This window comes from Bombina bombina, chromosome 5, assembly GCF_027579735.1.
Source record: "Bombina bombina isolate aBomBom1 chromosome 5, aBomBom1.pri, whole genome shotgun sequence".
Taxonomy (NCBI): Eukaryota; Metazoa; Chordata; class Amphibia; order Anura; family Bombinatoridae; genus Bombina; species Bombina bombina.
In genome coordinates this window covers 675,292,979-675,319,921 of record NC_069503.1, presented here as the reverse complement: position 1 = coordinate 675,319,921, position 26,943 = coordinate 675,292,979, and the positions used below count along the sequence as shown (strand labels likewise).

The following is a 26,943-nucleotide window of genomic DNA, read 5'->3' as shown; positions in this document are numbered from 1 at the left end:
AAAATATAAAAAATATGTCAACATATCTACTTAAAGGGAGATAAGTAACCTTATGTGGCAATCAGTATGGAGTAGTGCCAAATCTCCAAATGAACAGTCTCATAACAGCACACACTAGTAGTAATACATAGTATATGAAGAATAAAAAATATGAAAAGTATGAAAAATATGTGAACATATCTACTTAAAGGGAGATAAGTATCCTTATGTGGCAATCAGTATGGAGTAGTGCCAAATCTCCAAATGGACGAAGAATACTACATGCCAATAGGGCGCTAAGGGTCAAATATTATGTTAACAAACCTATATTTAAATAAAATAGGTGATTACTGAATTAGTGGACCTACCAACTTCCAATAGCTCATGGACTCTCAAAAGAAACAGGCTCATGGACTCTCAGACACACTGGATCATTGGACAACCCATCAAATGAGTTCATTAGAGGAAACAATGCCAATCTAGCATTGAATTTAGTCCATTTGGTTGGATGGTATTCAACCGGTATGTCCATTTGGCTTCAATTTGAAGGAGGATTCTGTTTCTATCACCACCCCTCTTCTATGGGAACGTGGTCTATGAGAACAAAGCGTAGATCAGTAGGATTATGCCCCGCCTCCAAGAAATGCCTGGCAACCGGTTGGTCACTTTTCTGATCCTTAATTGCTGCTCTAATGGCCGAACGGTGGTTCGCCATACGGGTTCGGGCATCATCAGATGTTTTGCCCACATAGAACTTCGCACAACTACAACTCAGTAGATAAATGATAAACGTTGTAGTGCATGTCAACCGATGTCTTATTGTGAACTTTTTCACACACAAAATCACCCAGAGACAGTTAAAGTCAATGTAAATTTTGATGCTAAAGTGCCCGGTTTTTAAAAATTCGATTAAAAACAGGGGCACTTTAATTAATCAACATTTACATTTCACTCCTGTTGTGAAAAAAAAACTTACCTTTTAAACTTGACAGCAGCTCCAGCTTCCTCCGGTCGTCCTGATTTCAGAAATGATGGATAGGTCATTCTCCAATCACAGCTTCCCCCCGGGGGAATCAATGTCTGATTCAACGCCGTGATTGGAGGAAGCTGGATCCCTCATTTTAGACCCAGGAAGAGGCTTTGCAACGGGTGAAGGAAGCTGGAGCTGCTGTCAAGATTAAAAGGTAAGGTTTTTTTCACAACAGGAGGGAAATGTAAATTTTGATGAATTAAAGTGCCCCTGTTTTTAATTAAATTTTTAAAAAACGGGCACTTTAGCATCAAAATTTACATTCACTTTAAATGTAAAGTGTGGGGAGTGATTTTTTTTGTTAGTTGCTGATTGTGCATGTGACTTTGAGGTTTACTGTCTATGGCATATAATTTACTAAAGCACTTTGATTGGCCATGGGGCGGGGTAATAGAGCATTGTAGCACTGCCCTTTTATCTGGGTGTTACAGGGACATTAAAGGGACAGTATACTGTAAAATAGTTTTTCCCTTAATGTGTTTACAATTGCTTTTTTTACCAACGGCAGAGTAAAAAATGTTTGAAAATTAGCTTTTTAAGGCTTATTTGTGTATATTAAAGCTCTGATTTTGTGTTTTGAAGCCACAACCTAATAAAATGGGTTGAGCTTGTAGGTATAATCTGATCTCATTACTGTATCACATTGTGCACATATACCTGCTTCTTTATCTTATATGTGTCCTTAAAACAATCACCAGTACTTTGAGAGAACAAAGGAAAATCAACATTTTATTACCTTATCTCTGCTATATCGCACTGGGAGTGTAATTTCTTCTGCTGGCTGTGTTTACAAAGCTTATCTATAGCTGGTACGCGCGGCCACAAACTTTCAGAATAGGTGGGGATACCACATGCTAAATCAACAATTTCAAATGCCAATATAAGGGTAAAGGAGCTACTTGTAAACAATTTAATACACTCCAGCAGGTAAAGTGGATCATTGGGAACAAATTAAAGGGGAGAAAAATTTTGAGTAAACTGTCCCTTTAAGCTGAACTGCAAAGAAGAAGACAAAAAATGTAAAAAAAAAAAAATTTTTTTACAAACTACTACATTTATGTATTATCATCTCCTTTACTTGTTAATACAGTTTTTTTGCTTCTAATGAACTTCTTTCCCATGAGTGAAGTGGTCCTTTAAATATCGCTATACTTTTTAATCTGGGGTGTTTTATTAGTTTGGCAGGGGCTAAGTATTTAGGTTTCATAGTGGGGATGGTGTTAGTGAAACCCCAATGAAACAAGGTAGGAGGTGTACATAATTGGAAGTAAAAATTGGCCCAGGTCTCTGAGGAAAAAGCAGGTTAGAGCCTTCCTGGGAATTGTCGGCTACTACTGATTCATACTCCATTTTACGACCAGGGCTGCTCCTCTCCCAGACTTCTTAAAGCCAGAAGTCCAGACACAGTAAGGTGGGACAGCAAGGCAAAGGAGGCCTTTATAGATATATAAGCAACCTTTCCTTTTGGCACCTGACTTTAATAAAGAGTGGGTTTGGGTGCTGTACTGTACACAGTACATAGGCAAAGAAGATTATCCAGTGCTATATTTAAGCAAGAAATTTTTGCCTCTAGAATACCAGTATGCTGTCATAGAAAAAGAGTGCTTAGCAATTAAGTGGGCTATGGAAACCCTAAAGTATTTGCTGGGCAGATGCTTCACCCTTGCCATAGACCATGATCCATTTAAATGGATTCACACCAACAAAGACAAAAAATCACAAATTGCTAGATGTTTTTTGTCCTTACAGCCATGTCGTTTTGTAGTGAAGCACAGAGCTGGTTTGCTGCATGGTAACGCTAATGCACTGCTTAATGTGCATGGGCTTACTGCAGCAGTCGCTTCACACACGGGTGTTACGCTAGCGAAGGGAATGTATCACAGGGTGAGAGGAGAAGTGTATAATGCATGAGACCTTGCTTTATATCTGGCTACATAATAGGCAGAAACAAGAGACTGGTGAGCAAATACTGATTTATGCTACTTCATTTGTTTTGTTGACTGTGTGTATGTCTATTTTTATCTATCTATCTATATATATACAGTTGTGCTCATAAGTTTACATACCCTGGCAGAATTTATGATTTCTTGACCATTTTCAGAGAATATGAATGATAATACAAAAACTTTTCTTTCACTCATGGTTAGTGTTTGGCTGAAGCCATTTATTATCAATCAACTGTGTTTACTCTTTTTAAATCATAATGACAACAGAAACTACCCAAATGACCCTGATCAAAAGTTTACATACCCTGGTGATTTTGGCCTGATAACATGCACACAAGTTGACACAAATGGGTTAGAATGGCTATTAAAGGTAACCATCCTCACCTGTGATCTATTTGCTTGTAATTAGTGTGTGTGTATAAAAGGTCAATGAGTTTCTGGACTCCTGACAGACCCTTGCATCTTTCATCCAGTGCTGCACTGACGATTCTGGATTCTGAGTCATGGGGAAAGCAAAAGAATTGTCAAAGGATCTGCGGGGAAAGGTAGTTGAACTGTATAAAACAGGAAAGGGATATAAAAAGATATCCAAGGAATTGAGAATGCAAATCAGCAGTGTTCAAACTCTAATCAAGAAGTGGAAAATGAGGCGTTCTGTTTGATAACATACTACATTCATCTTGCCAAGAAATCATAAATTCTGTTAGGGTATGTAAACTTATTAGCACAACTGTATATACAGTATATATATATATATATATATATATATATATATATATATATATATATATATATATATAAAAGAGAAAAAGCGCACAAAGCATATCCACATACTGCAGTATATTTAAAAAGTATTTGATAAAAAACACAGTATATTGTAACCACCCCACAGAGTTTCTACTCACTCAAAATAACCTCAACTCTAATGAGGTATGAGTCACGTGTAGTAAAACACAAAAGAAGGTGGTGTGAGAGCTACCTAAAGACAGTATTCGCTATTTCTCCTGGATGCGCAAAAAAGTAGGGGGTAGGGAAAAGCGCTCTTATGAATGAGCAAACTGTCAGAAAAGCCATTAAGTCGAAAGGACAATAATAAAATATATATATAAAAAATAAAAAAATAGAGTCCAAGATTAAAATGTCAAATATCCAGAAAGGCCATTTAATAGCATATATTCTTACAAAGTTAAACCAATATAGACATGGAAAAAGATGCCAGCATCAATAGTAAAACTATTTAGATATTAAAATAGGACAAGCTCAATAGACAATAATCCTAAAATTATATAGATCAAATTAAAATGAACAGTAATGATCCTAATAAATGTTAGACTAAAGCAGAAGAGCACAGTTAATACTGGTGAAATAATATTAATAACAGAGTATAAAAGTCTTATGATGATGGCCACAAACTTATAAAAGCACGTTAGTCCAAATTGACTTGGTGTGGATATTCCCTTTGGGAGATGTCAAAGACTTTTGTGCAGGCAGTTTACACTGCTGTTGTGAGTTACCGTCTCTAGACGAACAGAGTGAGGAATCTTCAGCTGTGCACAGCCGACGATGTAAAGAGAATCAGCGACTCACTGTTTTGCGGGAACAAGCCCCGTTTGAGAGCTCCGTGTGTTTTCTTTTCCGGCTTCTGGTCACGTGACAAGTACCCTTCCAATCAGGATAATTATTTTGCAGATATGTTACTGGTTATCCTTCGTAAGTAAGAAATGGATAATTGAATGCTAATTATGATACTATGTATCTAGCAACAAAAGTAACAGTCCAATATATGTAGAGAGCATCCCAACGAGCTAGATGCCAGGTTCTAGCTAACGTTCAGCTGACTATAATATAGAAGGAGTGACTAGTAGTCAAGCAATAGGGGAATGGGTATAAGAGCGCCACAACAGGGATTACTCAAATAGTTTGCTCGTAGTATCACCAAGCAAAAAATGAACCTGTACTGCTCTTATAAATCCCAATCATTATGAAATAAGTAAGCAACAGTCTACGCGTTTCGGCAGTTTGACCTGCCTTTATCAAGACACAGCTGAAGATTCCTCACTCTGTTCGTCTAGAGACGCAGGTAACTCACAACAGCAGCGCAGACTGCCTGCACACAAGTCTTTGACATCTCACAAAGGGATTATCCACACCAAGTCAATTTTGACTCACGCGCTTTTATAGGTTTGTGGCCATCATCATAAGACTTTTATACTCTGTTATTAATATTATTTCACCAGTATTAACTGTTCTCTTATGCTTTAGTCTAACATTTATTAGGATCATTACTGTTCATTTTAATTTGATCTATATAATCTTAGGATTATTACTGTCTATTTAACGTGTCCCATTTTAAATCTTGATGCCGGCATCTTTTTCCATGTACATATTGGTTTAACTTTGTATGAATATATGTTATTAATTGACCTTTCTGTATATTTTACATTTTAATCTTGGACTCTATGTTTTCCTTTTTTATATATATTTTATATATTTTTTAATATTTATTTATATTTGTCCTTTCAACATATTGAGGCCCATTTATCAAGCTCCGTATGGAGCTTATGGGCCCGTGTTTCTGGCGAGTCTTCAGACTCGCCAGAAACAGCAGTTATGAAGCAGCGGTCTAAAGAGCGCTGCTCCATAACCCTGTCCGCCTGCTCAGACATCGCCACAATTCAACCCGATCGAGTACGATCGGGTTGATTGACATCCCTTGGCCGCGAGTCTGCAGGGGGCGGCGTTGCACCATCAGCTCTTGTGAGCTGCTGGTGCAATGCTGAATACGGAAAGTGTATTGCTCTCCGCATTCAGCAAGGTCTTGCGGACCTGATCCGCACTGTCGGATCAGGTCCGCAAGACCTTTGATAATTCGGCCTCAGTGGCTGTTTTGACAGTTTGCTCATAGGATATCCCCCTTTTTTTGTGCATATCACATGTATTAAAAGTAAGAGTCCCAGGAGTCCCCTTTTAATAATGGTCTGTGCCTTGTTGTGCTTAATAATTCAAACCCGCTATGTGTCCTGTTGATATAAGAGGGTGGCTGTTTAGCCCGCTAAATCTGTATGCAGCAGGGTATCTTGAATGCTCAATCAGCATTTGGAGCGGATATTTATCCCGCTATATTTACTTGCATACAAGTTCGATTGGCTTCTGGAGTCCGTTAGTGGGTAACATCCAGGTACTTATGTGTTTCGCGGTTGTCACCCCTTTTTCAGAGGATTCTCCAGGACCATTGAGAGTCTTCAAATTTATGTATTTTTACTCAGACACATACCTATAAATAGTAAAACCAGAGAAACTGATAATTTTGCAGTTGTATCTTAATTTGTTAAATCATGAAGACACAGCTCCTTCTTTTGCAAACATTGTGTGTTTGCAAAAGACAGATCTGTGTCTTCATGATTCTTATAAATGTTTGGAATGACTGCAGCAGAAAAGTTTGTTAAGGTGTGCTGACCCTTTATGGATGTGTATGTATGTATCTATGTATATATATATATATATATATATATATATATATATATATATATATATATATATAATGTATGTTTACAATTGTATGTATATATGTTTGTGTATACCTATATATATATATATATATATATAAACTGTATATAGAAATGTTAAAATATACATTATTTTAATGTATTTCTCTTTGTTCTAAAAGAGGTCATTTTAAATGGTAATATATTTATTTTTACTGGATTTTTCTGTTTTGTTTTTATGCTTATGAGGTGAGTTATTTTCAACCAATAGAGTTATTGGAAGTCTTATTAGCCAGTGAGCTTCTATCCCAGAAGTGCTAGTTTCAAAATTCAAATTGTTTTAATTTAACCCTTTTTATGCAAAATAATATTTTTTATTACTATGTTTAAAAGTGCTTTTATGTGCATGGAAAAAAAATTGATGTCCTTTAATTAAAGGGGTAGTAAATGTATTTTTTTATTACTGTTGTGTAGTGTGTGCAAAGTTAATAAGGGGAGGTAGTGACCTGTTCTAAAGCCCTAGTTCACGTCATTCTGTACCCCAAAGCAGTCCTCTGTTTCCTCTTCTTAAACCATCTATCCACTGCTGCATTTTATTTTTTAAAACAGTGTCACAGACTTACTGTCTTATTAAAGCCCGCCCAATTGTGCCATTTACTTTAAAGGTATAGTAAAGTCCAAATTAAACTTTCATGATTTAGATAGGGCATGTCATTTCTAACAACTTTCTAATTTACTTGTATCATCAAATTTGCTTTGTTCTCTTGTTATTCTTAGTTGAAAGCTAAACCTAGGTAGGCTCATATGCAAATTTCTAAACCCTTGAAGACTATTTTTACTCAGACACATACCTATAAATAGTAAAACCAGAGAAACTGATAATTTTGCAGTTTTATCTTAATTTGTTAAATCATGAAGACACAGCTCCTTCTTTTGCAAACATTGTGTGTTTGCAAAAGACAGATCTGTGTCTTCATGATTCTTATAAATGTTTGGAATGACTGCAGCAGAAAAGTTTGTTAAGGTGTGCTGACCCTTTAAGATAAATAAAGGGATTATCTATCTTTTAAACAGAAACATTTTTTGTTTACTATCCCTTTAATGTATTATGCTCCCGAGCTGGATAAAGCTGTCAGCTGATTTATCAAGAGCAGACGCACAGTACAACTATAAAAAATACAATGTTTATTGCCCCTTTAATCCTACACTTTTTAATAGGGTATTCAGTGGACAGGTACTTATTTGCCCGTTTCTGTTTGTTATTTAAAGGGTTAAAAATGATTAGGGCAATAATATGTAATCATGTCTTACTACTGTGGTTCTGAAACAGTTACTTAACAGGCATCATTATTTTCATTGAAGCTTAGTATGACACTTTCTGCTTAAAGTGAATGTAAATTTTGATGCTAAAGTGCCCGGTTTTTAAAAATGTGATTAAAAACAGGGGCACTTTAATTCATCAAAATTTACATTTCACTCGTGAAAAAATACTTACCTTTTAATCTTGCCAGCCGCTTCAGCTTCCTCCGGTCATTGCAAAGCCATTTCTGACGTCAGAAATGATGGATCGGTCATCCTCCAATCATAGCTCCCCCCTGGGGGAATCAGTGTCTGATTCGAAGCCGTGATTGGAGGAAGCCGGATTCCTCATTTTAGACTCAGGAAGAGGCTTTGCGAAAGGCAGAGGAAGCTGGAGCAGCTGTCAAGCTTAAAAGGTACATTTTTTTTCTCAACAGGAGTGAAATGTAAATTTTGATGAATTAAAGTGCCCCTGTTTTTAATCACATTTTTAAAAACCGGGCACTTTAGCATCAAAATTTACATTCACTTTAAGAATCATATTTCTTGAAGAACTATATTTCTTTTGTTTGAATGTTTAATTTGCATTTTTTTCCGTTACAGAACTGAAGCAGGTCAGAATAAGCATAATGATATATTACTGAGAGTTCCTGTGTCTCTTGCCATTGGCTCTGCATGCTAATGACACCTTTCTCTTCTTATGATCTTGCAGCTTGTTCCATGGTTTTGCCATTACTTAGCAGCACCCTTCTGTTTCAGAGACTTCTGGGTATATTTCTTTCTCTTATGTCAACTTACCTTCTTCTCAGCACTGGGTAAGATGTTTGTGTATTTGTTTTTAATAAAGCTGTACTTGGGTAAATGACTTATTTTAAACAGACATCATATTGCAGATATTCACAACATTGAGCAATATATGTTGTATTAAAGGGATATGACAGCATGCAATTTTTTTAAAAAAAAAGTTTCCAATCTATTTCTATTATCAAATTTGCTTTGTTCCCATGGCATTCTTTGTTGAAGATATATTAAGGTAGGTGATTGGAGCACAGCATGGCAAGAAAAAGTGCTGCCATCTAGTGCTATTGTAAATGGATAAACATTCTTGCAAAACATAGAGCTCCAGACATTTGCACACTTGTCTCATTACGTTTTTATATATTGTTTGATATGTAAAAAGAGTTTTTTTACTAAAGGGATAGGAACGTCAAAAGTGAACTTGCATGATTCAGATAGAGCCGGTCATTTTAAGACACTTTTAAATTCACTTCTATTTTCAAATGTGCTTCATTCTCTTAGTATACCTTGTTAAAAAAAATGAATTTGCACATATCATACACTAGTGGGAGCTGCTGATAATTGGTGCCTGTACACATTTGTCTCTTGTGATTGGCTAACTAGATGTTTTTAGTTTCCTGACAGTAGTGCAATGTTGTCCCTTCAGCAATGGATAACAAGAGAATGAAGAAAATTTGATAATAGAATTAAATTTGAAAGTTGTTTAAAATTGTATGTTCTATCTGAATCATAAAAGTCAGTGTTGGGGTTTACTATCCCTTTAAATGTTGTTTAATCTAAAACCAGGGAGTGTTTGTTTAAATACACATGGGTGAAAACCTGAGAGAATCACAAACTTCTGCTAACTTTTTGTTAAAATTTGATCTGATTGTGTGCTTAGAGTCTGTCTATCTATCTATCTATCTATCTATCTATCTATCTATCTATCGATCTATCTATTGTACATATAGTACATATTTTGAAATTAAATGAAACCCAAAACATTTCTTTTTTGATTCAGACAGAGCATACAATTTAACAAAAATATTCCAATTTACTTTTATTTTCAAACTTGCTTTGTTCCCATATTATTCTTTGTTGAAGAGATACCTAGGTAATTGGAGCACTACATGGCAGGAAATAATGCTGCTGTCTAGTACTCTTGCAAATGGATACGATTCTTGCAAAACTGCTGCCATATAGTTCTCCAGACAGGTGCACGCTCCTCAGTGTACGTTCCTGCTTTTCAAAAAATGATACCAAGAGAATAAAAAGTTTGTTAATAGTTGTAGATTAGAAAGGTGTTTACAATTGCGTGCTCTACCTGAACCATTAAATAGGAATTGTGGGGTTTTATAACATAATTAGGAATGTAGGCTTATCATGGCCCTATAATGTTAGGGGTATATTGTGTTTTTGTGGATATTGCCCTGTCACTGGTTTATTATAGTTTTGCTATGTACTAGAAACACATATACTGTACCTGTATAATCAAAGGCATCACATGATCCAACTCAATAAATGTAATTAGTGTTTATTAGCAATTAATCAACAAAAACTTTACACAATACATTCATGTGCCTAATGATAAACGAACAAAATTTCTTTTTTTATTCTCTTTGAAAACATAGGTATGAAGCCTTATTTCCTCTAGTGCTATCAGGCTTGATGTTTGTATGGATACATATGGAGCAGAAGACGCTGGTGAGATATGGGCTTCCTTTTAAAGAAAAGGTAACAATCCTTGTATTGTGATAATTCTCTGAATTAATTACACAGAGGGATATAGGTGAGATAACCAACCTACATTACACTATGTAGAAAATAATCACATCTAATTTATAACTGGTGAATGAAAAGAAGTGCTCTGCTCAATAAAAACTAAAGGTAAACTTTCAATATTGTCAACTATACAACTCTGTTATTTTTTGACAGGAGAATACAGTGCCCCATTAACGTGCATGTGCCTGCACTGAGTAATATAGATGGTGTATGATGACTCATATTCAGATCTTTGCTATATGATGGTATTAACGTGCATGTGCCTGCACTGAATAATATAGATGGTGTACGATGACTCATATTCAGATCTTTGCTATATGATGGTATTAATGTGCATGTGCCTGCACTGAGTAATATAGCTGGTGTACGATGACTCATATTCAGATCTTTGCTATATTATGGTATTAACGTGCATGTGCCTCTACTGAATAATATAGCTGGTGTACGATGACTCATATTCAGATATTTGCTATATGATGGTATTAATGTGCATGTGCCTGCACTGAGTAATATAGATGGTGTACGATGACTCATATTCAGATCTTTGCTATATGATGGTATTAACGTGCATGTGCCTGCACTGAATAATATAGATGGTGTACGATGACTCATATTCAGATCTTTGCTATATGATGGTATTAACGTGCATGTGCCTGCACTGAATAATAGAGATGGTGTACGATGACTCATATTCAGATCTTTGCTATATGATGGTATTAATGTGCATGTGCCTGCACTGAGTAATATAGCTGGTGTACGATGACTCATATTCAGATCTTTGCTATATTATGGTATTAACGTGCATGTGCCTCTACTGAATAATATAGCTGGTGTACGATGACTCATATTCAGATCTTTGCTATATGATGGTATTAATGTGCATGTGCCTGCACTGAGTAATATAGATGGTGTACGATGACTCATATTCAGATCTTTGCTATATGATGGTATTAACGTGCATGTGCCTGCACTGAATAATATAGATGGTGTACGATGACTCATATTCAGATCTTTGCTATATGATGGTATTAACGTGCATGTGCCTGCACTGAATAATATAGATGGTGTACGATGACTCATATTCAGATCTTTGCTATATGATGGTATTAACGTGCATGTGCCTGCACTGAATAATATAGATGGTGTACGATGACTCATATTCAGATCTTTGCTATATGATGGTCTTAACGTGCATGTGTCTGCACTGAATAATATAGATGGTGTACAATGACTCATATTCAGATCTTTGCTATATGATGGTATTTGTGATATTTAGGGTTAGTTCCTTCAAACTTTCCTTATAAATATGGAAACACTCTCCAAATATTAGATTAAAAAAAACCCCACAAGGTATAAAAACAATGAGTGATGGTGCCTTCGTAACAGTCACTTCAGTAAATTAGTGAGGAAACCAGGAAAACATGTTTGGGGAGTAACAATGAATTGAAAGAAGTAGGTAAATAGCTAAACAAGGCATAATACATTAGAAAAAAAGAAGACAAAATCAGAAGTTTAAAAAACATTCATGTTTCCAAAGTATAGATATCTCTCTCATTCTCTGTGGAGGTAAATTTGAGACAGTGGGAATTGAATGCTGGTGTGCAATCCAAGGTGCTTATACAGAGAAGAAAACACCTAGCTTGTCATGCAGTCAGACATTTAAGCCATAATGTAGGTGCACAGTTGAAACTTGTTTCCATCATTTTGGTCTCTATTGACTGTTACACAAAGTATATGTGACAATACACTGACAAGAGGCGTTACATGCAGTATGACTTTGTGGTCAAGATCAATCTGAGATTTATTTGTACACATCTCTTAAAAGGGTGCATAGAGTGCTTCTTTTTGAACTTACATCATACAGACATCCCAACCTGCAAAAACTCATTTCAGGGAGGTGGCTTCACCCGCTACTGCGCCCCCCCCCCCCTTATATATTGGACACCTTGAAACCCTAAATAAGATAGAGACATCATTAAAGTAGCTTCCCAATAAAGTCACATAAAAAAGTAGATTTATTGCACAATCACATACAACAAACCTATTTTCCAGTGATCCGAAGTTTAATTACGTGCAATAAATAAGGTAGTATTTGTGTTTTATTTTATTAAAATCAGTGGGGGCTTTTTGGTTACTGATGCTTTGAGGTTTCTATAACGTCCCAGCAACTAAAGGCATTCCTTAAAGAAACACTTTTCCGTATTTGGACCACATCGGATCATAGTACTTAGATGTTTCAGGGAGATTGCACTCCATTTGCTGGCATCAGAGAGCCACTATTAAAATCAGGGAGACTCCCTGAACTTCAGGGAGAGTTGGGATGTCTGATCATAAATAAGCAGATGAGATTTATGGACATTGACTTTGTTCATTAATACCCTCATTTTTTGGGATTACAAATTTAACATTGGAACTTTTATGGTTTTCAAATCCTTTTTTCTATCAAGATAACAGCATACTTTTGATTCCCCTAGGGACGCCTGGGGTGTAATCTTTTTTTATGTGTGTGTATGACTGATGTATGTTTGGAATGGCATTAATTTTGGGTTTAGATTTCTCATTGTTTAGGCATATTAATAAAGTTTAGCCTTTTCTCTTGTTAAGTGTATTCAGTCCACAGGTCATCCATTACTTATGGGATATATTCCCTTCCCAACAGGAAGCTGCAAGAGGATCACCCAAGCAGAGCTGCTATATAGCTCCTCCCCTCACATGTCATATCCAGTCATTCTCTTGCAACTCTCAACATAATAGGAAGGTCGTGAGAGGAGTGTGGAGTTTTTATACTTAATTATTTCTTCAATCAAAAGTTTGTTATTTTAAATGGCAGTGTGCTGTTTTTCTCTCAGGCAGTATTTAGAAGAAGAATCTGCCTGCGTTTTCTATGATCTTAGCAGAAGTAACTAAGATCCACTGGCTGTTCTCGCACATTCTGAAGAATGGGGTAACTTCAGAAAGGGAATAGCATGCGGGGTCCCCTGCAAACGAGGTATGTGCAGTAAAATATTTTTCTAAGGAATGGAATTGACTAAGAAAATACTGCTGATACCGATGTAATGTAAGTACAGCCTTAAATGCAGTAGTAGCGACTGGTATCAGGCTGATGAATGTATGTGCAGTAAAGTAATTTTCTAAGGAATGGAATTTGACTAAGAAAATACTGTTAATACTGAAGTAATGTATGAGCCTTAACTGCAGTAGAAGCGACTGGTAGCAGGCTTATTGATAACACTACATAATCTTTCAAATGTATGTTTAAAACGTTTACTGGCATGTTAATCATTTTTGTGAGGTACTTTGGTGATAAAACTTATTGGGGCATGATTTTTTCCACATGGCTGACGTATATTTCTGCATAGAAATGGTTAATTGAGGTTTCCCACTGTTGTAATATGAGTGGGAGGGGCCTATTTTAGCGCTTTTTTGCGCAGTAAAAATTCAGTCACAGTCTTCCTGCTTCTTCCTCCTTGATCCAGGATGTCTCTAGAGAGCTCAGGGGTCTTCAAAATTCACTTTGAGGAAGGTAATCAGTCACAGCAGACCTGTGACAGTGTGTTAGACTGTGATAAAAACGTTAATTGTTAAATTGATTATCTGTTTTGGGTATTAAGGGGTTAATCATCCATTTGCTAGTGGGTGCAATACTTTGCTAACTTAATACATTTACTGTGAAAATTTGGTTGCTATAACTGATTTGGTTCATTGTTATTTCAACTGTGACAGTTTTTTTGTGCTTCTTAAAGGCGCAGTAGCGTCTTTTATATTGCTTGTAAATTTATTGAAAGTATTTTCCAAGCTTGCTAGTCTCATTGCTAGTCTGTTTAAACATGTCTGACACAGATGAATCTGTTTGTTCACTATGTTTGAAGGCCAATGTGGAGCCCCATAGAAATATGTGTACTAAATGTATTGATGTCACTTTAAATAAAAGTCAGTCTTTATCTGTAAAGAAATTATCACCAGACAACGAGGGGGAAATTATGCCGACTAACTCTCCTCACGTGTCAGTACCTTCGCCTCCCGCTCAGGAGGCGCGTGATATTGTGGCGCCAAGTACATCAGAGAGGCCCATACAAATCACTTTGCAAGACATGGCTACTGTTATGACAGAAGTATTATTTAAATTGCCAGAATTAAGAGGCAAGCGCGATAGCTCTGGGTTAAGGACAGAGCGCGCTGATGATGTGAGAGCCATGTCCAATACTGCGTCACAATATGCAGAACATGAGGACGGAGAGCTTCATTCTGTGGGTGACGGATCTGATCCAGGGAGACCGGATTCAGAGATTTCTAATTTTAAATTTAAGCTTGAGAACCTCCGTGTATTGCTAGGGGAGGTATTAGCGGCTCTGAATGATTGTAACACGGTTGCAATTCCAGAGAAATTATGTAGGCTGGATAGATACTATGCGGTGCCGGTGTGTAATGACGTTTTTCCTATACCTAAAAGGCTTACAGAGATTATTAGCAAGGAGTGGGATAGACCCGGTGTGCCCTTTTCCCCTCCTCCTATATTTAGGAAAATGTTTCCAATAGACGCCACCACACGAGACTTATGGCAGACGGTCCCTAAGGTGGAGGGAGCAGTTTCTACTTTAGCTAAGCGTACCACTATCCCGGTGGAGGATAGTTGTGCTTTTTCGGATCCAATGGATAAAAAATTAGAAGGTTACCTTAAGAAAATGTTTGTTCAACAAGGTTTTATCTTACAGCCCCTTGCATGCATTGCGCCTGTCACTGCTGCTGCGGCATTCTGGTTTGAGTCTCTGGAAGAGGCCATTCGCACAGCTCCATTGGATGAGATTATGGACAAGCTTAAAGCACTTAAGCTAGCTAACGCATTTGTTTCTGATGCCGTTGTATATTTAACCAAACTAACGGCTAAGAACTCCGGATTCGCCATCCAGGCGCGCAGAGCGCTATGGCTTAAATCCTGGTCAGCTGACGTGACTTCTAAATCTAAATTGCTTAATATTCCTTTCAAAGGGCAGACCTTATTCGGGCCCGGCTTGAAAGAAATTATTGCTGACATTACTGGAGGTAAGGGTCATACTCTTCCTCAGGACAGGGCCAAATCAAAGGCCAAACAGTCTAATTTTCGTGCCTTTCGTAACTTCAAGGCAGGAGCAGCATCAACTTCCTCCGCTCCAAAACAGGAAGGAACTGTTGCTCGTTACAGACAGGGTTGGAAAGCTAACCAGTCCTGGAACAAGGGCAAGCAGGCCAGAAAACCTACTTCTGCCCCTAAGACAGCATGAAGAGAGGGCCCCCTATCCAGAAACGGATCTAGTGGGGGGCAGACTTTCTCTCTTCGCCCAGGCTTGGGCAAGAGATGTCCAGGATCCCTGGGCGTTGGAGATCATATCTCAGGGATATCTTCTGGACTTCAAAGCTTCTCCTCCACAAGGGAGATTTCATCTTTCAAGGTTATCAGCAAACCAAATAAAGAAAGAGGAATTTCTACGCTGTGTACAAGACCTCCTAGTAATGGGGGTGATCCATCCAGTTCCGCGGACGGAACAAGGGCAAGGATTTTACTCAAATCTGTTTGTGGTTCCCAAGAAAGAGGGAACCTTCAGACCAATCTTGGACCTAAAGATCTTAAACAAATTCCTAAGAGTTCCATCATTCAAAATGGAAACTATTCGAACCATCCTACCCATGATCCAAGAGGGTCAGTATATGACCACAGTGGACTTAAAGGATGCCTACCTTCACATACCGATTCACAAAGATCATTATCGGTACCTAAGATTTGCCTTTCTAGACAGGCATTACCAGTTTGTAGCTCTTCCCTTCGGGTTAGCTACGGCCCAGAGAATTTTTACAAAGGTTCTGGGCTCACTTCTGGCGGTGCTAAGACCGCGAGGCATAGCGGTGGCTCCGTACCTAGACGACATTCTGATACAAGCGTCAAGTTTTCAAATTGCCAAGTCTCATACAGAGATAGTTCTGGCATTTCTGAGGTTGCATGGGTGGGAGGTGAACGTGGAAAAGAGTTCTCTATTACCACTCACAAGGGTTCCCTTCCTAGGGACTCTTATAGATTCTGTAGAGATGAAAATTTACCTGACGGAGTCCAGGTTATTAAAACTTCTAAATGCTTGCCGTGTCCTTGATTCCATTCCACGCCCGTCAGTAGCTCAGTGCATGGAAGTAATCGGCTTAATGGTAGCGGCAATGGACATAGTGCCATTTGCGCGCCTGCATCTCAGACCACTGCAATTATGCATGCTAAGTCAGTGGAATGGGGATTACTCAGATTTGTCCCCTCTACTAAATCTGGATCAAGAGACCAGAGATTCTCTTCTCTGGTGGCTTTCTCGGGTCCATCTGTCCAAAGGGATGACCTTTCGCAGGCCAGATTGGACGATTGTAACAACAGATGCCAGGCTGCTAGGTTGGGGCGCAGTCTGGAACTCCCTGAAGGCTCAGGGATCGTGGACTCAGGAGGAAAAACTCCTCCCAATAAATATTCTGGAATTAAGAGCAATATTCAATGCTCTTCTAGCTTGGCCTCAGTTAGCAACACTGAGGTTCATCAGATTTCAGTCGGACAACATCACGACTGTGGCTTACATCAACCATCAAGGGGGAACCAGGAGTTTCCTAGCGATGTTAGAAGTCTCAAAGATAATTCGCTGGGCAGAGTCTCACTCTTGCCACCTGTCAGCGATCTACATCCCAGGCGTGGAGAACTGGGAGGCGGACTTTCTAAGTCGCCAGACTTTTCATCCGGGGGAGTGGGAACTTCATCCGGAGGTCTTCGCTCAACTGATTCGTCGTTGGGGCAAACCGGAACTGGATCTCATGGCGTCTCGCCAGAACGCCAAACTTCCTTGTTACGGATCCAGGTGCAGGGACCCAGGAGCGGCGCTGATAGATGCTCTAGCAGCCCCTTGGCTTTTCAACATGGCTTATGTGTTTCCACCATTTCCGCTGCTTCCTCGACTGATTGCCAAGATCAAACAGGAGAGAGCATTGGTGATTCTGATAGCGCCTGCGTGGCCACGCAGGACCTGGTATGCAGACCTAGTGGACATGTCGTCCTGTCCACCATGGTCTCTGCCTCTGAGGCAGGACCTTCTAATTCAGGGTCCTTTCAACCATCCAAATCTAATTTCTCTGAGACTGACTGCATGGAGATTGAACGCTTGATTCTATCAAAGCGTGGCTTCTCGGAGTCAGTTATTGATACCTTAATACAGGCTCGGAAACCTGTTACCAGAAAAATTTACCATAAGATATGGCGTAAATACTTGTATTGGTGTGAATCCAAGAGTTACTCATGGAGTAAGGTTAGGATTCCTAGGATATTGTCTTTCCTACAAGAGGGTTTAGAAAAGGGCTTATCTGCTAGTTCGTTAAAGGGACAGATTTCTGCTCTGTCTATTCTTTTACACAAACGTCTGGCAGAGGTTCCAGACGTTCAGGCTTTTTGTCAGGCTTTGGCTAGGATTAAGCCTGTGTTTAAGACTGTTGCTCCGCCGTGGAGCTTAAACTTAGTTCTTAAAGTTCTTCAAGGTGTTCCGTTTGAACCCCTTCATTCCATTGATATTAAGCTGTTATCTTGGAAAGTTCTGTTTCTGATGGCTATTTCCTTGGCTCGAAGAGTCTCTGAGTTATCTGCCTTACATTGTGATTCTCCTTATCTGATTTTCCATTCAGACAAGGTAGTTCTGCGTACTAAACCTGGGTTCTTACCTAAGGTAGTTTCTAACAGGAACATCAATCAAGAGATTGTTGTTCCATCATTATGTCTTAACCCTTCTTCAAAGAAGGAAAGACTTTTGCATAATCTGGACGTAGTCCATGCCCTGAAGTTCTATTTACAGGCAACTAAAGATTTTCGTCAAACTTCTTCCCTGTTTGTCGTTTACTCTGGACAGAGGAGAGGTCAAAAAGCTTCGGCTACCTCTCTCTCCTTTTGGCTTCGTAGCATAATACGCTGGACAGCAGCCCCCTGAAAGAATTACAGCTCATTCCACTAGAGCTGTGGCTTCCACCTGGGCCTTTATGAATGAGGCCTCTGTTGAACAAATTTGCAAGGCTGCGACTTGGTCTTCGCTTCATACCTTTTCAAAATTTTACAAATTTGACACTTTTGCTTCTTCGGAGGCTGTTTTTGGGAGAAAGGTTCTACAGGCTGTGGTTCCTTCCTTTTAAAGTTCCTGCCTGGTCCCTCCCATCATCCGTGTACTTTAGCTTTGGTATTGGTATCCCATAAGTAATGGATGACCCGTGGACTGAATACACTTAACAAGAGAAAACATAATTTATGCTTACCTGATAAATTTATTTCTCTTGTAGTGTATTCAGTCCACGGCCCGCCCTGTCTTTTTGAGGCAGATCTAAATTTTAATTAAAACTCCAGTCACCACTGCACCCTATAGTTTCTCCTTTCTTGTCTTGTTTCGGTCGAATGACTGGATATGACATGTGAGGGGAGGAGCTATATAGCAGCTCTGCTTGGGTGATCCTCTTGCAACTTCCTGTTGGGAAGGGAATATATCCCATAAGTAATGGATGACCCGTGGACTGAATACACTACAAGAGAAATAAATTTATCAGGTAAGCATAACTTATGTTTTTTCATTGATTTGGTGTGCTGAGTTATATTTTGTATTATTTAATTGAGTATTGATAGCGATGCTAGACTCTTGCACCCGTTTCGTTATGATCTATTAAACTATTTATTGATTATATCATCTTTTAAGTAGTGCCGTTACTATATATTTTTGATTAATATGATAGTTAGAGCTGCCCTTGTAGTAAAATTGATGTCTGTTTTTTTGTGCTTTCTTGGATACTTGTTATTTATATTTTTTAACTTGTAGGGTTTTTCTCATCCCACCAAGTGATGTTTGCTCAGAAATCATTTGCAAAATTGGACAAACCTTAAGTTGTTTTTCTTTATATAGTAATTATTTAGCTGTAATAATTTGATTAAATCACAATAAGATAATTTAATAATATAGGGCCAGATTACGAGTGGAGCACTATTTAATTCTCCTGCTCAAGCGTTAACTGGACTAAAAGTAAGCTTTATGAGTTATAAGTAAACTGTTTTTGCTTTTGTGCAAACCCGACGAGCGCAAAAAGCCGAAGTTAGAATATCGCATGCTTGTTCATGTAATATGTAGAAGTCAATGAAGCAAAAAAGTGGAAAAAAACCTAACACCCTACTCACGCATAATTTCAATTGCATATTCTCAAGTGCACTAACCTGACATGAAAATATGAATATTTCACATTCCAATGTTCTGCACATAGCAGAATATGCTCTTTTTATTCATAAATAAATAGTTCTACATATATCTGATGGTATTTTGATACAATATATATCTGTATCTATATCTATATATCTATATCTATCTATATATATATATATATATATATATTTCTCCAACATTGGTGTGTCCGGTCCACGGCGTCATCCATAACTTGTGGGATATTCTCCTCCCCTACAGGGAATGGCAAGGAGAGCACACAGCAAGAGCTGTCCATATAGCCCCTCCCAGGCTCCGCCCCCCCAGTCATTCTCCTTGCCGCTCTGAACAAGTAGCATCTCCACAGGGATGGTGAGGAGTTTGTGGTGTTTAGTTGTAGTTTTTTATTCTTCTATCAAGAGTTTGTTATTTTGAAATAGTACTGGCATGTACTATTTACTCTGAAACAGAAAGAGATGAAGAGTTCTGTTTAAAAGAGGAGTATGATTTTAGCAGCAGTAACTAAAATCAGTTGCTGTTCCCACGCAGGACTGTTGAGCTGAGAGAACTTCAGTTGGGGGGAACAGTTTGCAGACTTTTCTGCTCAAGGTATGACTAGCCATTTTTCTAACAAGACTGTGTAATGCTGGAAGGCTGTCATTTTCCCTCATGGGGATCGGTAAGCCATTTTCTTAGACTAAAGAATAAAGGGCTTATTATGGGCTATTAACTGGTGGACATTCTTAAGGGCTAAATCGATTGTTTATTTAAGTTGTTTTTTAAAGTTTGAAGTAGTTTTCACACTTTTATTGTTTGGGGAACGTTTTTATCGCCAGGCACTAGTTAAGACACCTTTCCAGTCAGGAAGGGCCTTTGACTGTAGTAGGCAGAGCCTAATTTTCGCGCCATTATTGCGCAGTTTCTTTTGAGTGCAGTGCATGCAGCTGCATGTGTGAGGGTCTGGTATCCACTGAAAACGTTCCTAGAACCCCCCTGGGATAGATGAAGTCGCAACAAAGGCTGTGGCTGGGACTGTAGTGGGGTTAAAATTGCAAACGGCTCCGGTTTCCACATTTTAAGGGTTAACAGCTTGAAAATTGGGGTGCAATACTTTGAATGTATTTATACACTGTGGTGAATTTGGTAAAGATTGGATAATTCCTTCATAGTTTTTCACATATTCAGTAATAAAGTGTGCCCTGTTTAACATTTAAAGAGACAGTAACAGTTTTGTTTTAAAACGGTTTTTGTGCTTTATTAACCAGTTTAAACCTGTTTAACATGTCTGTACCTTCAGATAGATCATGTTCTGTATGTATGGTAGCCAATGTGGTTCCTCATTCAAATATATGTGATAATTGTGCCATAGCGTCCAAACATAGTAAGGACAGTACTGTCACAAATAGTAAAGTTGCCCAGGATGATTCCTCAGATGAAGGAAGTAGAGATAGTTCTACATCCTCTCCTTCTGTGTCTATACCAGTTATGCCCGCGCAGGCGACCCCTAGTACTTCTAGCGCGCCAATGCTTGTTACAATTGACGGCAGTAATGGATAACTCCATAGCTAATATTTTATCCAAAATGCCAGCATTTCAGAGAAAGCGCAATTGCTCTGTTTTAAACACTGTAGAGCAGGAGGGCGCTGATGATATTTTTTCTGTCATACCCTCACACCAGTCTGAAGTGGCAGTGAGGGAGGGTTTGTCAGATGGAGAAATTTCTGATACAGGAAGAATTTCTCAGCAGGCAGAACCTGATGTTGTGACGTTTAAATTTAAGTTAGAGCATCTCCGCGCATTACTTAAGGAGGTACTAACTACGCTGGATGATTATGACTCTTTGGTCATTTCAGAAAAATTGTGCAAGATGGACAAATTCCTAGAGGTCCCGGTGCACCCTGATGCATTTCCGATACCTAAACAGGTGGCGGACATAGTGAATAAGGAGTGGGAGAAGCCAGGCCTTTTGTCCCTCCTCCTATATTTAAGAAATTGTTCCCTATGGTCGACCCCAGGAAGGAAAACAGTCCCTAAGGTCGAGGGGGCGGTTTCTACACTAGCCAAACGCACAACCATTCCCATTGAGGAAAATTGTGCTTTCAAAGATTCTATGGATAAAAAGTTGGAGGGTTTGCTTAAAAAGATTTTTGTACAGCAAGGTTACCTCCTTCAACCTATTTCGTGCATTATTCCTGTCACTACAGCGGCGTGGTTCTGGTTCGAGGAACTGGAAAAGTCGCTCAGTAGGGAGACTCCGTATGAGGAAGTCATGGACAGAATTCACGCACTTAAGTTAGCTAATTCCTTTATTTTAGACGCCGCTTTGCAGTTAGCGAGGTTAGCGGCGAAAAATTCAGGGTTTGCAATTGTGGCGCACAGAGCGCTCTGGCTAAAGTCTTGGTCAGCGGACGTATCTTCCAAGACAAAATTGCTTAATATCCCTTTCAAAGGTAAGACCCTTTTTGGGCCAGAATTGAAAGAGATTATTTCAGACATCACTGGGGGAAAGGGCCATGCCCTCCCACAAGATAGACCTTTCAAGGTTAAGAATAAGTCCAATTTTCGTTCCTTTCGCAATTTCAGGAACGGACCGGCTTCCAACTCTTCAGCCTCTAGACAAGAGGGTAACACTTCCCAGACTAAACAAGCTTGGAAACCAATGCAAGGCTGGAACAAGGGTAAACAGGCCAAGAAGCCTGCTGCTGTTACCAAAACAGCATGAAGGGGTAGCCCCCGATCCGGGACCGGATCTAGTAGGGGGCAGACTCTCTCTCTTTGCTCAGGCTTGGGCAAGAGATGTTCAGGATCCCTGGGCACTAGAAATAGTCTCTCAGGGTTATCTTCTAGAATTCAATGAACTACCCCCATGGGGAAGGTTCTACATGTCTCACTTATCTTCAAACTAAATAATGAGACAGGCATTCTTACATTGTGTAGAAGACCTGTTAAAGATGGGAGTGATACACCCAGTTCCATCTGTGGAACAAGGTCAGGGGGTTTACTCAAATCTGTTTGTAGTTCCAAAAAAAGAGGGAACTTTCAGACCAATTCTGGATTTCAAAATTCTAAACAAATTTCTCAGAGTTCCATCGTTCAAAATGGAAACCATTCGAACAATTTTACCTACAATCCAGGAGGGTCAATATATGACTACCGTGGATTTAAAGGATGCGTATCTACATATTCCTATCCACAAAGATCATCATCAGTTCCTAAGGTTCGCCTTCTGGACAAACATTATCAGTTTGTGGCTCTCCCATTCGGGCTAGCCACTGCTCCCAGAATTTTTACAAAGGTGCTCGGGTCCCTTCTAGCGGTTCTAAGACCAAGGGGTATTGCACTGGCACCTTATCTGGACGACATTCTAATTCAAGCGTCGTCTCTTTCCAAGGCAAAGGGTCATACAGACATTGTTCTAGCCTTTCTCAGATCTCACGGGTGGAAGGTGAACGTAGAAAAGAGTTCCCTGTCTCCGGCGACAAGAGTTCCCTTTTTGGGAACAATAATAGATTCTTTAGAAATGAAGATCTTTTTGACAGAGGTCAGAAAGTCAAAGCTTCTAAACGCTTGTCAAGTTCTTCTCTCTATTCTGCAGCCTTCCATAGCTCAGTGCATGGAAGTAGTAGGGTTGATGGTTGCAGCAATGGACATAGTTTCTTTTGCTCGAATTCATCTAAGACCATTACAACTGTGCATGCTCAAGCAGTGGAATGGGGACTATACAGACTTGTCTCCAAAGATTCAAGTAGACCAGATGACCAGAGACTCACTCCGTTGGTGGTTGTCCCAGGATCACCTGTCTCAGGGAATGAGTTTCCGCAGGCCAGAGTGGGTCATTGTCACGACCAACGCCAGTCTATTAGGCTGGGGCGCGGTCTGTAATTCCCTGAAAGCTCAGGGTCTATGGTCTCGGGAAGAGTCTCTTCTCCTGATAAACATCCTGGAACTGAGAGCGATATTCAATGCTCTCCGGGCTTGGCCTCAACTAGCGAAGGCCGGATTCATAAGATTCCAGTCAGACAACATGACGACTGTAGCTTACATCAACCATCAGGGGGGAACAAGGAGTTCCTTGGCGATGAGAGAGGTATCCAAAATCATCAAATGGGCGGAGGATCACTCCTGCCACCTATCTGCAATTCACATCCCAGGAGTAGACAACTGGGAAGCGGATTATCTGAGTCGTCAGACTTTCCATCCGGGGGAGTGGGAACTCCACCCGAAGGTTTATGCCCAGTTGACTCACTTATGGGGCATTCCAGACATGGATCTTATGGCGTCTCGTCAGAACTTCAAGGTTCCTTGCTACGGGTCCAGATCCAGGGATCCCAAGGCGACTCTAGTGGATGCATTAGTGGCGCCTTGGTCGTTCAACCTAGCTCATGCGTTTCCACCGTTCCCTCTCCTTCCCAGGCTTGTAGCCAGGATCAAACAGGAGAAGGCCTCTGTGATTCTGATAGCTCCTGCGTGGCCGCGCAGGACTTGGTATGCAGACCTGGTGAATATGTCATCGGCTCCACCATGGAAGCTACCTTTGAGACAGGATCTTCTAGTACAAGGTCCATTCGAACATCCAAATCTAGTTTTCTCTGCAGCTGACTGCTTGGAAATTGAACGTTTGATTTTATCCAAACGTGGGTTTTTCAGATTCAGTGATAGACACTCTGGTCCAAGCCAGAAAAACTGTGACTAGAAAGATTTACCATAAAATATGGAAAAGATATATCTGTTGGTGTGAATCCAAAAGATTCTCCTGGAATAAGATTAAAATTCCTAAGATCCTCTCCTTTCTCCAAGAAGGTTTGGATAAGGGATTGTCAGCGAGTTCTTTTAAAGGACAGATTTCTGCTTTATCTGTCTTGTTACACAAACGACTGGCAGCTGTGCCAGATGTACAAGCTTTGGTACAGGCTTTGGTCAGAATCAAGCCTGTTTACAGACCCTTGACTCCTCCCTGGAGTCTAAATTTAGTTCTTTCAGTTCTTCAAGGGGTTCCGTTTGAACCTTTACATTCCATAGATATCAAGTTACTATCTTGGAAAATTCTGTTTTTGGTTGCCATCTCTTCTGCTAGAAGAGTTTCTGAATTATGCAGTGTGATTTACCCTATCTGGTGTTCCATTCAGATAAGGTTGTTTTGTGTACCAAACCTGGTTTTCTTCCAAAAGTTGTTTTCAACAAGAATATTAACCAGGAAATAGTTGTTCCTTCCAGTTTCAAAGAAGGAACGTTTGTTAAACAATTTAGATGTAGTCCGTGCTTTAAAGTTCTATTTAGAAGCAACAAAGGATTTCAAACAAACTTCTTCTTTGTTTGTCGTTTATTCTGGTAAGAAGAGAGGACAAAAAGCTACTGCTACCTCTCTTTCTTTCTGGCTGAAAAGCATCATCCGATTGGCTTATGAGACTGCCGGACGGCAGCCTCCTGAACGTATCACAGCTCACTCTACTAGGGCTGTGGCTTCCACATGGGCCTTCAAGAACGAGGCTTCTGTTGATCAGATATGTAAGGCAGCGACTTGGTCTTCTCTGCACACTTTTGCCAAATTCTACAAATTTGATACTTATGCTTCTTCGGAGGCTATTTTTGGGAGAAAGGTTTTGCAAGCCGTGGTGCCTTCTGTTTAGGTAACCTGATTTGCTCCCTCCCTTCATCCGTATCCTAAAGCTTTGGTATTGGTTCCCACAAGTTATGGATGACGCCTTGGACCGGACACACCAATGTTGGAGAAAACAGAATTTATGCTTACCTGATAAATTACTTTCTCCAACGGTGTGTCCGGTCCACGGCCCGCCCTGGTTTTTTGATCAGGTTTAAAAATTTCTTTCTCTATACACTACAGTCACCACGGCACCCTATAGTTTCTCCTTTTTTTCTCCTAACCGTCGGTCGAATGACTGGGGGGGGCGGAGCCTGGGAGGGGTTATATGGACAGCTCTTGCTGTGTGCTCTCCTTGCCATTCCCTGTAGGGGAGGAGAATATCCCACAAGTTATGGATGACGCCGTGGACCGGACACACCGTTGGAGAAAGTAATTTATCAGGTAAGCATAAATTCTGTTATATATATATATATATATATATATATATATATATATATATATATATATATATATATATATATATATATATATATATATATATAGAGAGAGAAGAAAGTAAAATGTGTTCACTCAGTATACTGGGTAGACACAAGTGGCACTCTATAGTTGGCGCTAGTCTGTATTGTGTATGGTATAGTGGCAGCTATATAAGACAAGTACTGGTTGAGATGTGAAGTCCCAGTCAGTAAGTGAAAAATGTGTATACAAGAGTAGATACAGCGCCTATATATCCATTTAAAATATGGGTGGTATATGGGAATATGAATGAGAACTAGAGCTAATTATTAGAAAAATAATAGCAATTAAAAGAATATTAAAAAAAAGATAGATTTTTAGAATCAATTATACTTGAAGAATGATGAATAGATTATGAAACAGTGTTCATATGAGTCTTTAGACAATATATAGTCCGTAGTAAATCTTCATAAGCAGTTGATATCAGTAAATAGATGGTATGTAATACCCTTACCAGATATTACCTCAATCTGATGAGGTAAGTATGCCGCACTGGGGGTATATACAGATGGTAGAATCTTCTCCTTGTATTTAGATGTGGTGCCTCTTGGGTTTTCGTAAGCCTCCTGGAGTATGCAGGGATATGTTTCTGGTTGTAGATAAATCCCTTGTACTTCCTTTGTGTTGGTAGTTAGCCTCTTGGAGTACCTTTTCTGTCTTGGTATACAATTGCAAGTCTTTTATCACTGTATATTTCACTCCAGTACTTTTCTTCACCACAATGACACAATGTGTCATTGTGGTGAAGAAAAGTACTGGAGTGAAATATACTTGAATGATCCAGTGATAAAAGACTTGCAATTGTATACCAAGACAGAAAAGGTACTCCAAGAGGCTAACTACCAACACAAAGGAAGTACAAGGGATTTATCTACAACCAGAAACATATCCCTGCATACTCCAGGAGGCTTACGAAAACCCAAGAGGCACCACATCTAAATACAAGGAGAAGATTCTACCATCTGTATATACCCCCAGTGCGGCATACTTACCTCATCAGATTGAGGTAATATCTGGTAAGGGTATTACATACCATCTATTTACTGATATCAACTGCTTATGAAGATTTACTACGGACTATATATTGTCTAAAGACTCATATGAACACTGTTTCATAATCTATTCATCATTCTTCAAGTATAATTGATTCTAAAAATCTATCTTTTTTTTAATATTCTTTTAATGGCTATTATTTTTCTAATAATTAGCTCTAGTTCTCATTCATATTCCCATATACCACCCATATTTTAAACTGTTTCATAATCTATTCATCATTCTTCAAGTATAATTGATTCTAAAAATCTATCTTTTTTTTAAT

General features: G+C 39.1%; 1 protein-coding gene across 1 annotated transcript in view; it reads left to right on the top strand.

Moving 5' to 3' along the window:
• The window catches only part of PIGN (phosphatidylinositol glycan anchor biosynthesis class N), a 1,169,967-nt gene that overhangs the window by 846,462 nt on the left and 296,562 nt on the right, over positions 1-26,943 (top strand). Inside the window, exons 21-22 of the mRNA XM_053714623.1 lie at positions 8,452-8,554; positions 10,148-10,250. Of these exons, the coding sequence (XP_053570598.1) occupies positions 8,452-8,554; positions 10,148-10,250 (206 nt within the window). The remainder of the gene's footprint in view (positions 1-8,451; positions 8,555-10,147; positions 10,251-26,943) is intronic.